This window comes from Felis catus, chromosome E3, assembly GCF_018350175.1.
Source record: "Felis catus isolate Fca126 chromosome E3, F.catus_Fca126_mat1.0, whole genome shotgun sequence".
NCBI lineage: Eukaryota > Metazoa > Chordata > Mammalia > Carnivora > Felidae > Felis > Felis catus.
Window position 1 is genome coordinate 24,452,008 of NC_058383.1, and position 17,646 is coordinate 24,469,653.

Consider the following 17,646-nt stretch of genomic DNA (forward strand, 5'->3'; position numbering starts at 1 on the left):
CCCTCAAGTTACACTACAAAGACAACACCATAAATCAATAATTACAAGTGCCACCCCGCCACTTGCACAGAATTCGAACATGACTGCAGAAATCTAGGTATCTCAAATTGCAGTAAGAGATGCTGAAAATATCTTGATTGGGCCTTACAAAATCTGAGTCTTCAACCTGGCTCTGACACTCAGTTGTTAATAGGTTGGGCAAAGTTGCTTTGCCTCAATTTCCCCATGTGTAAACTCTCAATTGGTATGCACTATAACGTTATTATTTAGAACGTTACTCTCTTTGACCCAGAATTTCTACTTACCAAGGGTTAGTCAGGGGAATATACAAGAATGTCCATCGTATTATGGTTTATGATGATGAAAAATTAGAAGTCTTTGTAATGTCCATCATTAGGAATAAAGGCTGATTTATCTGGACATTGAATACTATGCAATCTTAAAAATGGTAATGGAGATCTTTATGTTTGACATATAAAATGCCCATGTCATGTAAAGTCGTAAAATCAGGTTACAAAACATTACCTAAACTTTGATCCCAGGTTATTGGTTTTTGTGTGTGGTGTTTGTACAAAAAGCCCATAAAGCTATATATCTAAATATTAGCAGTGGCAAGATTACAGGTGACTTTTTCCTTTTCTCTATATCCTTCTGTAATTGTCTGAATTTTTGCAGTTAATTTAAATTTTTATACTTGGGGGAAATAATATATCATCATTTTTTGTAAAGGTACTTCATGCACATTGCCAAGGTAGTGATAACAGCCAGGAAACTAGGGGTTACTTAAAGGAAAGGTTTGTTACTTGAACATGGTATGAACAAGAGATGTTCTTTCTTCAATAAAATCCACCACCCTCTTTCACTCTACACTGGAGTTGTATTTTTCCCAAAAGATACTAATTTTGCCCAGTGTTATGGAGAAAAACACCAATTCATTCACCTGGAGCCAATTTTAGTGACCTCTGGTTTCATGGCTGGCCCACAGAGAAGCTGGTAGAATAACCCAAAGGCAAATCAGGAAGGGCAGAATTATGCTTCCTTCAGGCCTTCCAGAAAGTCCTTCCTGTCCCAAATCCCTCCTCTCAGGTGAGAAAGCTGGAGAAAACTCAGGTGTCTCCAATGGGGAGAGGGCGGGGTCATGTTCTATGTTCTGCTATAAAAAAAGCACAGAACAACCCATTCCTCTATCTGGTTGATTTGGTGATACTTTTGGCCATGGGCTCCAGACAGAAAGGAGATAGTGGGAGTCCTTCAAGCTGGTTTAATGCAGATTGGAGGTGAGTAATTCTGGCAGCAGAGTAGGGACAGACACAATGGCCTTGTTTGCTAAAGCTCATTCCTCCTTAACTCTCTCCCCAATCTCCTTCTAGCACCTACAGGTCACTTTTTCTACTCTTTATCCTCGTGACTTCAGTGAATTCCATAGGTGTTTTGCAGTTGGTGAATCCTGTCTTCCCAGGTATGTCTGTTGGGTGAGGGGAAATGCCCTTAGCATCTTTCAAACAGGTTGCAGCTAGATGGCCAGGGAACATTAACATGGGCCACAATCTCCACTTACCCCGTTTCTTAGTTTGATCAAGTCAGTAGATTTTGCTATTACTTACCCATGACTTGTTATACTAGCTAAAGAAAAGATGTTGCAAAACACCTACACTAGTTTTTATTCCCTTACTGCCTCAAGCTTTACGGTACCCCCAAAACAGCAGAACACAACACTAAATCCCCATCTTTAAGGGTAGTCCTTTTCAACACAAGCTTATGCTTAAGGAAAGCATCAACATGACAGACAAAACTGGAGCTGCTCTGCTTATGAGTTTTTTAAACTTTCACGTGGGCAAGGGGATGTAAAATAGCATATTATAGGTAGAATTTAGCCTTTAAAAAGTGTTCTTGGGCTTATGTAGGGTGAAGTTTTTAAGTTTAAGTAATCTCTATGCTTAACACGGGATTCAAACTGAGGACCCTAAGATCAAGAGTCTTGCATGCTCTTCTGACTGAGCCAGCCAGGCACCCCATGTTGGGCATTTTTTAAACTTCAAGTTGAAAAGTCTTTAGATAGAACATTTGTTCTCCAGCTCTTCACAGACCTACCATCCCCACCTCTGTCAGCATCATTGTCAAGGTTCTAGCCTGGTCCCTGTTCTGGGGCCTATTCTGGGCTTAACTTTGGAGAGTTCCAGAAAGCCCCAGGCATTTAACTGACAACTTCCCTACAGTTGGTAACTTGCATTTTAGTTATGTCTTTGCCACCAATCTGTGAGCTCTCTGAAGGTAGGGATCAAAGTTTGCCTCTTGCAAGTGGTATTCTTCCCTGATGCCTGTTGGAGAGGTGACTCCATAAGTTTAGGAATCCTGCCTCCTGCAGCTCAAGGAGGCCCCAAACTTTTCCTTTCCTCTTCAGGTACTGTCACTTGCTATGAAACTAGAATGGCAGTGGAATTTCCAAGTGATTTTGGCACCAAAAAATGGCATACATCTGTGGTGGGTAGGTAATGTGTATATTCTTATCTTAGTCTTAGTAGAAAGCTCTTAGTTCAAGGCTAGCCCTATTTTTCAGGTGAGCAGAGTACGCAAACTTTAGAGTAACTGACACCCAATTCCCATGATGCCACAGGGGTCCCTGATTTGCATGATGCCAGTAAGAGTGAGAGACCTCATCTTGCCTTAGAAACCTGTCTTATCTCAGAATTTCCTGAGAAATCTTTAGTAGCAAACCACAGCATCTTTTAAAGCTTGGGTCCTATCACCCATCTGGGACAATAAAAAGTAAAATGATGGAGCTTAGAAATGGATTGATACTCTTGGCTATGTAGCTTTGGTTTACTTTGTTACTGTAATGTACTTCTTGGCCATTTGCTCTGGCTTCTATAGATCCCTTTAGTTTTGAATTGTTGAACTGCACTTACATCTTGGATCCAGAAAATCTCACCTTAAAGGCCCCATATGAGACCTGTACCAGAAGAACGGTAAGTAATAGTTTTGAGGAGTGATGGTGGGAAATAGTAACCTAGTAGTTACTAATAGTAACCCTACTAGTTAAGGATTTGGCTTTAGAGTAGAGCAGTAACTCTCAATCAAGGGTGGTTGGTGGTGGTTGTTGTTGTTGGTGGTGGTGGTGGTGGTTGGTTGGTTGGTTGGTTTTTGTTACTGTTTTTGGGGCTTGGGGGGAGTTGTTTAGTTTTGTCTTCCAAGAGGACATTGTGCAATGTTTGGAGACCTTTTGAAGACCTTACTGGCTGTCACAACTGGTGTAGGGGGCTGTCTGCCACTGGCATCCAGCAGGTACAAGCCACAGTTGCTGCTAAAAAGCCTACATTGCACAGGGTGGCTCCCTTTAACATGGAATTACCAGTCCTGAAATGTCAATAATGCTGAAAATGAAAAACCCTGAAGTTAGGGCCTTGGTATGAGTTCTGGCTTTGCCACTCTCGAGTTGTGATCTTGAGCAAGTAAACTAACCTTTCTAAGCCTTGGCTTGCTCATTGCAAAAGGAGGATTATGGTACCTTTTCTACAGGGCACCTAAAAATTAATAAGATACAGATGAAGAACTTGGCACAGCAGTAAGATACAACAAATGTTTAAAACGGGTTATTCTGATCAGTAACCTCCATGGGCAACTGAAGGCTATTTTGGTGCTGGCAAAGAGAACTGCTATGCTATAAAAACAGGTGTTGGAAGGCAAGCAGCAGCTGAGCAATAGGGTTTTCTCTATTGCCAAGCAACAGTACTGCCCAATCAAGGTTATTGGGAGCAGTAAAGGAAACCTGTCAAGTAGCCAAGAATCACTTGGGGAACTTTGTATACACTTAGTTCATTGATCTAAGTTGATGACTTAGGTCTAAGGTACAGTTTAGAAATCTGCATACTTAACTGGCTACTTGATCTAACTCTGCAGTGAAATCCTCCAGTAATTAATTTTTCCTTTCGGAGATGGCCTCTGCCAACTTGGAGAGAGGCTAGAGTTTGCTGTAGACCAAGGGTCTGCCAACTACAAACTGTGGATGGCCACATTGAGCCCATGATGTGCATGTATGCATGTGTGTGATAGTCCTTGAGCTAAGGATGGTTTTTAAAGACTTAAAAAGTACATGTTAGAAATGGTATGTGGCCTTAAAATCCTAAAATACTTATTAATAGTTAATAGAAAAAAGGTGGCTGTCCTTTGCTTGAGACTGAGTTCCCTGAACGAGGGGAAAATACCAAAGATGGCCCTGTCTAGCACCCAAACAATAGCTGATAAATACGTGCTCAATATTTGTTTGACTTGGGCAGAGGTGCCAAATTAGCTGGAACCACGATATTCAAAGGTAAATGTCAAATCAAAACCTGAACTCTAATCCCTGAAGCTCAATAAACTATTTTCTGCCAAGACAGGAGTCTTACCTAGGATATTTGAAAGCACTAGCTATAGCCTATCTTTGTATAGGAATGGTTACTTTCCAGAACCTGTGGTACTAGTAACCTCAAGAGTCTGGCCATTCAGCTGGATCCAATGGTCTTCTGGAATCACCTTTCCCACCAAGGTACCAGCACTTACTGTTGTTACTATGCCTTTGCACACAGCTTGGCCAGCACCGGATGATCATCAGACTCAAGGACCACAATGCTGCTTCAAGACATAACAGTTTGATGTATCAGATCAACTGTCCAGTTATGCAAGCAGAAGAAACCCATGAGCATGCAGGATCCACTATCTGCACAAAGGATTCCATGTCTGTGAGTGAAGCAGACTGATGGCTTCTCATTGTTACTGCAGGGGAAATGGGGTGGTCTACACAGAGCTGGTGTTAGGAACAGGATCAGGATTACAATCTGGTATTCACCACTAATTGATGATGTGGCTTTGGATTCATTTCTTGACCATATTGAGTCTTAGTTTCCAAGTCTTAAGCAGGAGACAATAGTACTTAACTCAAAGAATGGCCCTGAGAATTAACTGAGAAGGTATATACAGTGCTCAGCACATCATACCTGGCAGTAGAAAGGATTACATTGGTAGCTGCAATCACATTAAAAAACATGTGACAAATTGAATGCCCATGATGTGCCAGGTTTTGTGCCAGATGCTAAGATACAGTAAAAAAGCAAAATAGCCCAATCTCCTACTCTGGGATTTTATAGTCTGACATAACTAATATCAACAATGGAAAAATAAATTCATCCTTGATTATAACAATGATAAAAAGGCATGACTTGACTGAATGCTTGATTGCTGTGGACAAAGGGAAAAAATGAGCATCTAAGAACTTAGTGTCCCAATTTAAAACTGGAGGAGAGTTGTGATCTTGCAATTGCTTTTTGTCATCGGAAGCCTGGAGATGAAATGATGTCTAAGGGCACAGCTAGTTTTCATGACTGGACTTGTGCCTCTTCTTACTCCACAACCAGACCTCTTGGTAGAAGTACACAGCCGTTGCTCTGGGTGTTCTACACATATTGACAGGTGGCATGATTTCAGAAACCTTCTCTGCCAAATCAAAGCCTCACATCATGGTTTCTTTACTTTTTCTTTCTAGTTTACCTTTAATGTCATTCCTGGCCTGGCTGATGAAAATACGGTATGAAAGTCACCTGTTAAATTACAGACCTAAGTAACCTTTAGTTCTATAGTAGAAGTGACCTAACTTCAATCTTGATTAAAATATTAAGTAGACAAATAGTCTTGGAGTTAAGGTGAGCACCAGCCCTCTAAATCAAACTTGTATCTTTAGGATATCAAGAATCCGATGGGATGGAGCATTGAGGTTGGTGATGGTACAAAAGCCAAAACTCTGACTCTTCAGGATGTCTTGAGACAAGGATACAATATCCTGTTTGATAACCACAAGATCACCTTCCAGGTGTCATTCAATGCCACTGGAGTGACTCACTACATGGTAGGTATGAATCTTCTTGTACCACTACCAAAGGACAGACCAATATTCTAAGTCTAAGCGTGGTCTCAACCATGTCTTCAAAATAACTGAGAATACAATTGATTGAACAGGTATCTTAATGCCTCCCATGTGCTAGGCGCTGCACTGAGTATGAAAGATAAAAGGATGAACAAAACAGATGTGTTCTTCCCATAGATCTATCTAGATCTACTCTATGTGATCTAGGGTACCATGAAGGTCTTTGAGCAATTAAGATGTTGTTGTTAAACATCATAGAACAATGGTTGCTTGTAGAAATTGGTGCTTTGAGGGCCAACAATGAAGACATGAAGTTAAATGAGTTAATGTGTGAAAGTAATTTAAACAGGTCCTAGCAGATAAGGGCTTAAATGTCAGCCATTTTAACAAGAACAGTCCTGTCACACATAGAATATAAACAGATTGCTGAGTTTTACAAACATTTTCTCTGAATGCTGTTAAGATAAAACCAGCTTTTGTTCACATCTGCCTAGGAGTGACGTATAGGTCCTACCAGTAGACAATACTGACTGGCCAGAGGTTAGGAGACATAAGATTTAAAAACTAGAACATTTGATAAACAGTCATTGGACAAACTGCTTAAATTCTAGTTGGGCCAAAATAGTGCCCAATACTTGAGTATATGTTTGCCCTGATGACTCCTAGAGCATTTGTAAGAAATTCAAGTAAACCAATGTTGGAAAAATGTTCTCTTCCCACCCCACCCTCAGCAAGGTAACAGTCACCTCTACATGGTGCCTCTGAAGTTGATACATGAATCTCTTGGGCAGAAGATCATCTTAACAACACGAGTGCTTTGTATGTCAGGTAAGGCCCTGACATACAGGAAGGGGCAACTCCAGTTGTGGGAGACACTGTTCTAGGGGCTTAAAGCTGATCATGGGCATTGTGTTGGCCATTCCTTCTAGATGCTGTGACCTGTAATGCCACACATGTGACTCTGACCATACCAGAGTTTCCTGGGAAGTTAAAATCTGTGAGCTCTGAAAATAGGAACTTTGCTGTAAGCCAGCTGCACAACAATGGGATTGATAAAGAAGAATCAAGTGGCTTGACATTGCACTTCAGCAAAACTCTTCTCAAAATGGAAGTATGTTCCTATCATGAACAGCTAGGCTTAAAGGAAGCCAGACTTGAAGCACAGTCGTTAAATAACCCTGATACAGTTCATGACTGGTCCATAAACTGTCAGTAGAATAGATGCAAAATCGAAGGCCTCATTTGATCACTTGGCCTAAGCGAATTCTCCAGTAACTGAAATTTACTCTGAAATATACAGCCTCCTAAACCGCTGCAATGGAAGTATTCCTGTGTGGGGTTTTTTGTTTCATTGTGTGTGTGTGTGTGTGTGTGTGTGTGTGTGTGTGTGTGTGTGTGTAACTCAGCTCATCGAACTGATTATAAGTTGTTACTGATAACCCTCCTATGCCCTACTAAAAGCAGGACAGTTTGATCCAAACAAAAGTGTCCTGAACTGTTAACTTGGAGGCCAGTCTTGACTGATGGAATTGCCAGGGACACCAGAGAGTAATCTTAGGTTGGGGTAGTGTGTTTCGCAATAACATCTGACAACATTTGTAGAATGCTTGATTAATCAGACCTAGCTTGGCAGAGCACTCCACTCTTTGGAATTTGATCTGTAAATTCAGGCTTCAGTGAAAAGTACAAAGAGCATGCAGAGCTGGGTATTTCAGGGCATGAGTTTAAAGCAATAAATTTCCTGCCTAGGAAAGCATCCTGATCTGGAGAAGTGATAGGATCTTGCTTGTTGTGGTTTGAAGGGAATCCAGATTAATTCTAGAGTGTGCCCTACAGGTATTCAGTGTACTTCCTTCCTGCTTCACTGGGACTGTTCTGGGCCCCCAAGGCTGTGGCTGCTAATTTATATTCCTCTCTCTTTGCAGTTCTCTGAAAAATGCCTACCCTATCAGTTCTACTTAGCTTCACTCAAGCTGACCTTTGCCTTTAATCAAGAGACTATATCCACGGTGCTTTATCCTGAGTGTGTCTGTGAGTCACCAGTTTCTATAGGTAAAAACATTTCCAAGAAAAATGGTTTTTTACATTATTTCTCCCTTAGCCTTTCTGTAGGTCAGAATGGGTACAGAAGTTCGGACTCTGTATTGCTTCTACTGAGGAAACTGATCAGATCAGAAATCTCAGTATAGCTACTAAAACAGCATCCTAAGTAGATAAGCTCTCCAAAAGACAGTGATAGGTACCTGTATGTATAAGGGATCCATGTTTAAGTAGCCTGGATATATTGTGGCTTAGGAGCCTGAGCCCACCATCTAAATAAGATTGATCCAAACCTGTAACTATAAGGGCTACAAAAGTTGAAAAGACTTCCCCCAAATGCTGCTAAGTGGCTCAAAAACAGGGAGTAGGTATTTCTTAAGTATTGCCTCTGCCCCTGTGCTTCTTATTTACTAACCTGTATCCAGTCCAGCCAATGAGAAAACTAGCTCCTGCATCCACTACCCTCCATCCTTGCCCTCCCCAAACCACTCAGGATTTGTGAGTCTTGAAATAAGGGACATGATGATACAAGGCATTACACTTTAAGCCATAATCTGATCCATGAATAACTTCAGCCCCTCAAGGGTTTCTCCTAGATGTTCTCATCTGCACTTCAGTATTGGTAAATACCATTCACCTGGCAGACAAACTACTTTAAACTCTGACCACCATCTAGTTACAGGTGACCTGTGTACTCAGGATGGGTTTATGGACATAAAGGTCTACAGTCACCAGACAAAACCAGCTCTCAACTTAGAAACCCTAAGGGTGGGAGACTCATCCTGCCAACCTACCTTCCAGGCTGCATCTCAAGGGCTGATTCTGTTTCACATACCCCTGAATGGATGCGGGACAAGACATAAGGTTAGTGCTGGCAGACTATGGAATGCTAGGGCTTGACTTCGAGGTCACTTGTTAGTAGCTTCTAATCTTTATCCAACTTTAAGTTCAAGGAAGGCAAAGTCATCTATGAAAATGAAATACATGCTGTCTGGGCGGATCTTCCTCCAAGCACAATTTCTAGAGATAGTGAATTCAGGTATGATTAAATTGCTACTTGTTAAGCTCCAGATGAAATTCAAGCAGGATCCTAACCTAAAATTCTTCTGTACCACCTTGCCCCTCCCCTAATGTCTTACAGAATGACAGTGCAGTGCCATTACAGCAAAGGTGACCTGCTAATAAATACCAGAGTCCAAAGTCTTCCTCCTCCAGAGGCCTCAGTGAGGCCAGGTCCACTTGCCTTAATGCTGCAAACCTACCCAGGTGAGATGTTACAACCTAAAAAATCTGCTTGGGGCACTTATGTGGCTCAGTTGGTTAAGTGTTCAACTTTGGCTCAGGTCATGATCTCACAGTTACTGAGTTCCAGCCCTGCTCTGCTTACAGTGCAGAACCTGCTTTGGATCCTGTCTCCCTCTATCTACTCCTCCCTTGCTCACCTCCTCACTTTCTCAAAAAAAAAAAAAAAAAAAAAAACACTGAAAAAAAAATTTAAAAAAACCTGCTGAAATCCTTTGAGGTAAATCTTCCCTAACCTGAACTTTGTGATGATGCCAGACTAATGGAACATTAGTGATGCTTTAGCTCCTATTGCAACCATCAACCACTTGAATACTGAAGAGGTCTCAATTCCATTTCAGATAAATCCTACCTCCAACCTTATGGGGAGAAGGAATACCCTGTGGTGAGATACCTCCGCCAACCAATTTATCTGGAAGTGAGAGTCCTAAATAGGTCTGACCCCAACATCAAGCTGGTCTTAGATGACTGCTGGGCAACACCCACGATGGACCCAGCCTCCGTCCCCCAGTGGAATATTATCATGGATGGGTAGGTATTCTCTATAGATAAGGTAGCTCAGCTAATCAAAACACCAGTGAAGCGACTCCTGGTTGGCTCCGTTCAGCATGTGACTTTTGATCTCAGGATTGTGTGTGAGCCCCGTGTTGGGTGTAGAGATTACTTTTAAAAAGTTTAGGAAAAAAAAAGGCCAGTGAGAAGATAAAACCCTCTAGGGTTTCAGAAGAGCACTAGGTCACAAAAGTGCTGATTTTGGTACTCATTAGTAACCAGTCATTGGTCCAGTAGGATGATACATTTTGCTCTTAAACTTGAATCTAAAAGAATGGGTTCGGGGCGCCTGGGTGGCGCAGTCGGTTAAGCGTCCGACTTCAGCCAGGTCATGATCTCGCGGTCCGTGAGTTCGAGCCCCGTGTCAGGCTCTGGGCTGATGGCCTGGAGCCTGTTTCCGATTCTGTGTCTCCCTCTCTCCCTGCCCCTCCCCCGTTCATGCTCTGTCTCTCTCTGTCCCAAAAATAAATAAACGTTGAAAAAAATAAATAAATAAAAGAATGGGTTCCTCTCCAAGGATGCCAGGCTCTAATACTTTTGATCTAGAGAGAAGAGATTGCCAGTTCCTATTCACCCATGTTCCAAGCAAGGTGCTATGTACTCAACATGCATTAGTTGAACCTCCTCACGCTATGAAAAGACACTAGCCACCCCACTTCATGATAAAACCCAAGCTGGCTGCTTAAATGACTAGCCAAAATAAGATGTAGTAAATAGTGGGATTTAAATGCCTATCTGACTCGAGCCATAATGCTCTGAAGCTGTGACTAGACACATGTGAATTGGTGGCTGTCCTCCCAGCTCTGCCCTCAAGGGTCTTCATCTGTATAGAAACCATAGATTATCTTCCTTGAAGCCCTTAGAATCTGTTCCTAAACTCTTAAACTCCAGGTACACTCTTGGTCCAGGACTACATGTAGCCCACCTAACATAAGATTTTCTCTACAGCTACCAACCTCTGGTATGATCAGAGTTAAAATAGCAGTAGTTCTCTTCTATTTTTTTACTGTTTTATTTTTGAGAGAGGAGAGAGAGAAGTGAGGGGGGATGGGCAGAGGGAGACACAGAATCCAAAGCAGGCCCCAGGCTCTGAGCTGCCAGCACAGAGCCTGATGTGGGGCTCAAACTCCTGGACTATGAGATCATGACCTGAGCCAAAGTTGGTTGCTCAACCAAGTGAGCCACTCCGGCACCCCAATTCTCTACTTTCCTTGTCCCTGATCTATACAAACTGCCTGGGATAAAATAGGTACTCAGATGAGTATGGAAGGATTAAGCCAATGTCCGATGAAAACACACATATAAAACGTGAGGTTCTTGATAAGTTTAGCTGGCAAACAAATAGGTACTTAAATTTTACTAATGCATCTTCGAAAAACAGAACTAGCATATACAACTCATGACTTAATATTGGTGGAGACGCTATGTCAGAAGTATAGTAAAAAAAAATGTACAGGTAGAAGGTAGAACAATTCTGAAAGTGTTTGAATACACATAGCTGAATATGGGCAGATGTTGAGTTAAACTTCAGGGAAAATGAAGCTGATAATCTTTGCTGATGTGTGCCTCCTAGCTGTGAATACAACCTGGACAACCACAGAACCACCTTCCATCCAGTTGGCTCCTCTGTGACCTATCCTACTCACTATCGGAGGTTTGATGTGAAGACCTTTGCCTTTGTATCAGAGGCCCAAGTGCTTTCTAGTCTGGTAAGTGATTAAGTCACCTGGGACAAGTCAAAAGTGAGTGCATCAGTTCCACTTAACTCTTCTTCTATCCCCAGGTCTACTTCCACTGCAGTGTCTTAATCTGCAGTCGACTGTCTGCTGACTCCCCTCTGTGTTCCGTGACTTGCCCTGTGTCATTCAGACACAGGAGAGGTAATAACTTGAAGTCCTTTTTGCCATGAGTTATCAAAGCAAGACTGGTCTTTATAGAACTAGAAACTAAGAATAAGGGCTTCGGGGTGCTTGGATGGCTCAGTTGCTAGAGCATGGAATTCTTGATCTCAGGAATGTGAATTTGAGCCCCAAGTGTGGTGAAGAGTTGACATGAAAAAAAAAAAGTTAAAAGAAAAAAAGGAGGGGGGTTGATTGAGACTCTTCATTCAGTTCCAAGAAACCTTCTTAGCCCAGTCTGCCCTGCCAATAGAATAAGACTGAGATGACCAGTTCTTGATAAGACTATGGGCAAATTTGGTTTTATACATGTTCTGGAGCCTGATGTTTTACAAACATGACTCCCAAAAGTTACTATGCTGGAGTCCAGGTTGACTCGGAACTTAATCTTTGAATATTCTCAGAGATTTTATCCTATTCTTACCCTAAGGTGTATGTCCTCTCCTGCAAAGGTGGGGAAAACCCACATAGAACAGGGGACTCGATGGAGATGTGCTCAAAAGAGTCCATCAACACCCCTCTCTACTACACGCTATTTCAGAGGTCAGACAGACACAAATGCCAATTTCTCCCTCCAGCCACAGGCACCACTGAAGAAGAGAAAATGATAGTGAGTCTTCCAGGACCCATCCTCCTGCTGTCAGATAGCTCTTCACTCAGAGGTATGGAGCTAAAGCTTAGGGTACTTCCTGAACTCAATTTCATACCTTTTATGTTGAATTTAACCATACATGAGTAATACATGATTATAGTAATTCTAAGCAGTGAAAGAATCTCTAAGGAAGAGAAAGGAGTATCTCTTCCTAGCTATACTTCATTAAGTCTCTTGTGTACTCTTCCAAAAATCCCCCTTAAAAAAAAATCTCCCTTTAACACAAGTGGAATCATATTTTCTACCTGCTTTCTATGATTTTACACTTAAACACTTAAATCTGTACAGAGGGCACCTCACAGCTAACAGCTACATAGTACTGCATGCATACAGCTGTAGTTTAGCCACAGTCCTCAATCAAGGACCTGTAGGTTACTTCAAGCTCTGTCAATAATGTCACAGTAGAATACTCTTAAATCTTTGCCAATTAAACAAATTCAGGATATCTTTCTAGAAGTGAAACTATGAGATCAGAATGAATGTGCCTTACCACTGCCAAATTTGAGTCTGTACTAGATGGTGTTCCTGGTCATATCCCATATCCTCATCACAAATGGTCTTAATTTTAGGCTTAAAATTGGAAATTGCAAGTTTTGTTAGGGACTTAAGACAGTGTAAGAAATTGTACATTCGAGGTCATCTCTGAATTGTGGAGGAGGAGGTTGGCTCAAAGAGTAAGACTAAATACTCTATTGCAAGCTTCCCAAAGGAGACATTAGAGGCATAATTTAACTTCTCTGGGGAGCCTAAGGCTTGAACTTAAGCCTTGAGATTTGAAATGATCTTAAGACCTGAATGTCTGCTTTCTTCCCAGATGTGGTGGACTCAAAAGGGTATGGGGCTGCCGGATATGTTGCTTTTAAGACTGTGGTAGCTGTGGCTGCCTTAGCAGGCCTCGTGGCAACGCTAGGCTTCATCACCTACCTGCGCAAGAACAGAACCATGATAAATCACTAAGGATTTTCAAATAAAATGGTTGAAGTAAGCTACTTGCTTTTTACCTCATTAACCTTACATGGAGTGTTCTCTTATAGTCATGCTTTAATGGTAACCGTAGGACCTTTCCACAACCCCAATGGGCTTTAGTCTGTGTGGATGTGAATAAGGAAATGTGTGACTTCAGTGCTTACTATCAACGCAGCTTTGACGTCCTTAACCAAAACTGGTAGAGCCAGAGAATTAAACAGTGGCTCTTGACTACAGAGACAAGTCTTAAACTCCTCCATTCATCTATGCAAGACTAAAAGACAAGAAATCACCCCTAGTCACTGGCATGATTTTCTTTGTCTAGATGGGCAGGGAAACCATGTGTTCCCAAGGAATTAATTGGATTTATCTAGTGTTCTGCTCCAACATTGCCTAATGGAAATTATTCCTTGAAAATTTACCTGAGAACTTGAGGTATTCAGTCACATTCTTCCCTGTATTCCTCATGCAATTCAAGACCAGCAATCTCCTTTGGAGGGATAAAATTAGAAGGTTCTAGTTTACATAAGTGCAATTACAACATTTCTAGTCTCATTAAGACTCCACAGCTGAACACCAGCCCCTTAGCTGAGCTGGAGAGTGGCTTTCCCCACTACCAACACATGATTGTTCATTCTTCCTGAGCCTTTTTTCCCTCAGGGTCCCCTAGCTTCTGCTATGCTGCAATAAAATCAGTATGACTAGTGTTTGCTTCACACTGAAGCTCTAACAGACCATCTTCAAGATAACTAATGGAGAATATAAGCGAGTTCATTTCTATAACTAGAAAAAGCCTAGGTCTAAACGAGAACTTGTTTTGGAAAAAAGTCATAAAGCTTTTAAATGTCTGAACAGGGGTGTGCCTGGGTGGTTCAGACAACTGGGCATCTGGCTCTTCATTTTGGCTCAAGTCATGATCCCACAATGGTGGGATTGAGGCCTGAGTTGGGCTATGCACCGGGCATGTAGCCAGCTTAAGATTCTCTCCCTCTTCCTCTGGTCAGCCCCTACTTACATGTGTGTTCTCTCAAAAGAAAAATTACATATCTGTACATGGCAGGGAGGTGAAAACAGTGTTTTGTGGACTTCTTCAACCCTCAATTGGGAAATGTCATAATCTGGTTTTGTTAAGTGTTGTTTCCTCAAGAAGGCTATGTATAATGTAGGTCTTATATATTGGAAGGAGGAATCCAATATTAATTTCCATTCATTAGATATAGATGGTAGAACTCATCCCTGGTGTGGGGAAGGAAACCCCACACCATTATAGGAAATGTCTTGTCTGTCTAGAGTAACAGAGGTTAAAAATTCAAGTTATCTCATCAAAGCCATTCTTTAAATACTGCTTGATAAGAGAATACGGCCTTAACCTACTAATGACGAATGGTGTTAGAGTCCAACTTTTCTGTGACTATCCTGTAACAGTGTTACATATGAGAACCAGAAATCTTGCATATGCTGTACTTTGTAAAATGGCACTTAAGAGTTGGCCACTTAAGTGGCTTCCTGATCTCCCCAAGTCTATATGGACTGGGCAAATGTGGTAAGGGTCCTGACAAGGGGCTATTATGCAATAGGGTCCAATCACATGGGTCCCTATAAAAAGGGTAGATAGATCAGAATCACATCATGTCCCAAAGGGAGAAATCAGAATGACATGGGCTACAAGCCACGGAATGCAGGCAGCCTATATTAGGTGGGGCATGGCAAGCAAATATATTCTCTCCTAGAATACAGCCCTGATGCCCCATTTTGGACTTCTGATTTCAAGTTGCAAAATAACCTGTGTTTTAAACCACTCAGTTTGTATTAATTTCTTAAAACAGCAATAGGAAACAAATATAACCTCTAATGCGTCCCTACAGCCAACACTTTGCTAGAAATGCATACATTTTACAGAAGAGCAACTTGAACCCTAGTGTAGCTTGTCCAGGATATCACTGTGTCTTGATCATGAAGCTGGAGCTTCTCATCCCCAGATTGGTCTGTTTGTGTAGAGTCAGGATCAAGGTGACCTGGGCTCCAGGGTGCCGCCACAGACTTGTTTCTGATGTTTGCCACAAATGCTTGGGCAGAACTCAGAAAAGCTAACCGGCTGTGGAACAGCTGCTAGGATGAATACTTGTTGCCATGGTAACCTGGAACAAGTGTAAGAGTGATTGAAGAAAGTCACGTTCTCAACTTTGGGTGGTACGCATCCTGCCATATGTGGGGGAAGCAGCCTAGCTGTGTGGGGAGTGAGCTCAAATCCCAAGAGGCTGCTCCTTCACCCAGTGTCTGCAATCTACCTTATCCAGTAAGCATAAGCTGTAATTGTGACACAGGTCTCAGGAGGTAGATGAAGGGCATGTGGGATTCTAACACTCAGCCCAACGGTTCCATGGGTGGAGGTTACAGGGGTTGGTAATGGACCTATGAGCCTTGGGAAGTCCCCTCTAACATTGAACTTTTCTTTCCTGCCATTCTGCTGACTTGGGTGGTTTTATGAAATTTGTAGGGTTCTAGAATAAGGGCTAGAATAAGGTTTGTGTTCTAGTTCTGTCTCTCTCTTGCTGCATGACTTTGGGCAGATGGAACACAATCTCTGAGTATACTTCCACATCTGTAAAATGGGAATAAAACTTATTTGGGGGCATCTGGCTGGTTTTGTTAGTAGAGCATGTGACTCTTGATCTTGGGGTTGTAGGTCCCAGCCCCATACTGGGCACAGAGATTACTTAAAATCTTAAAAAAACAAAGCCTACTTAGAAAGCACGTGAGCATTCAATAAGATAGTCAATCATCAAGTTCTTGTGTATGTGCTGCCCCATCAGCATTGGAGCCATCTAAATAAAACCTCGGAGATAAAATTATAAGCAACTGAAGGTAGGATATAACTATGTACTAGGTAACAGGTAGTTAATCAGGCATATATTTTGAAAAATAAACATGTCCTGACCCCACTTACTAAACTGGAATCTTTAAGGAGGGGTGTCTAAGCATGTTTAGGCTCTGTGGGAGGCCAAAGAATGGCCCTCAAATATCCATGTCCTAATTTCAGAAGTATGTGAAATGTTACCTTCCATGGGAAAAGAGGATTTTGAGTACATGATTAATTTCGGGGTCCTGGATAGGGAAATTATCTGAATTATCCCTGTGGGCCCTAACTTCAATCACAAGGATCCCTGTAAGAGAGAAACAGGGTGAGATCTGACCACAGGAGGACAAGGCAATGTGACGATGGCAGCAGAGACTGGAATGATGCACAGTGAGCACAAGGGAGGAGCTACCAGCCAAGGAAAACAAATGGACACCAGAAGCTAAAGGAGTCCAGGAAAAGGACTCTCCCCTAGAGCCTCCAGAAGGAAATAGCCTCACTTGCATGCATCTTGACTTCAGCCTAGTGAAACTGATTTCAAATTTCTGACCTCCAAAATAAATCGGTTATTTTTAAGCCCCTGAGCTTGTGGTAATTTGTTACAGCAGCAAAAGGAAACTAAAGCAAAGCTCCTCCTGTGAGTCTGACATACACCCCTGGGTAAGAATCGCTGTGTTAAACAAAGCGATTGGTGGCAAACTTTGTCATAGACGTGTTACAAACACACATGGTTGCTCCTATATAGAGTCGAAGAACATGGGAACAGTTTATCATCTCAAGGACTTGGCAAATTCAAGTAGCAACCAGCCTCGTTTCTAAACCATAGTATATCCTGGTGAAATAGAAGAATTGCAGAGAACAGAAGTCCATCCTGATGTGGGAATTTAAGTTGTAACCCGTTGAGTTACCAGAATGCGAATTTCCTTTTATGGTTGTCACTACTGGGTCAATAAGCAGAAAATACATAGAGTTACATTGCTTCTGGCTTGAAGGTGGTGGTGCATGGAGAGGCAAGCCACTTCACTGTGGGCAGAAGGGCAGGACAGGGGGGTCAGCAGAAGGTAGTGTTATGTAACCAGGCTGGAACGCTGGTGGAAACACCAAGCAGCACTTGGAGATTTTGGTGGATCGGAGATTTATTTAACACCGGCGGGCGCAGAGGAGACCGTTTCTCCAAAGATCTGAGCGCTGAATGCAAGTGGGGAGGGTAATTTATAGTTGTCAGCTTCCACATCTGTGGGGGTTTTCACACGCGCAGCAAACAAAGGAAGAAGAACCCGGAGGAGGGGGTCTTTAAACTAGAGACCAGAGTTTGTTTTAGCGCCATCAGCCATTTTGGCGTACTTTATTCACTTCTCCAACAGTAGAACATGCAGTGTCCATGGTCTTGGTCATAGCAGCTTCCACCTGATGAGTCAATGGACTCCAGTGTGCATAGGGTGGGCTACTGGGTGGCAGGAGTAACGACTTCTTCTCTTGAGAG

The 17,646-nt window shown here is 42.2% G+C and overlaps 2 protein-coding genes across 10 annotated transcripts in view; one reads left to right on the forward strand and one right to left on the reverse strand.

The window, feature by feature from the left end:
• The window catches only part of LDAF1 (lipid droplet assembly factor 1), a 67,562-nt gene that overhangs the window by 21,909 nt on the left and 28,007 nt on the right, over positions 1–17,646 (reverse strand). For all 9 annotated transcript variants that reach the window (XM_023247041.2, XM_045048200.1, XM_045048194.1 and 6 more), the window contains one exon: positions 13,729–13,796. In XM_023247041.2, the coding sequence (XP_023102809.2) occupies positions 13,729–13,796 (68 nt within the window). The remainder of the gene's footprint in view (positions 1–13,728; positions 13,797–17,646) is intronic.
• Positions 1,167–13,323, forward strand: ZP2 (zona pellucida glycoprotein 2). The gene is given in 18 exon segments (NM_001009875.1): positions 1,167–1,277; positions 1,371–1,459; positions 2,402–2,485; positions 2,872–2,966; positions 4,566–4,718; positions 5,519–5,560; positions 5,714–5,878; positions 6,628–6,724; positions 6,826–7,007; positions 7,822–7,948; positions 8,613–8,800; positions 8,884–8,975; positions 9,078–9,202; positions 9,580–9,769; positions 11,364–11,499; positions 11,574–11,670; positions 12,267–12,350; positions 13,155–13,323. Coding segments are annotated over 18 exon segments (2,151 nt in total). The 5' UTR covers positions 1,167–1,215; the 3' UTR covers positions 13,298–13,323.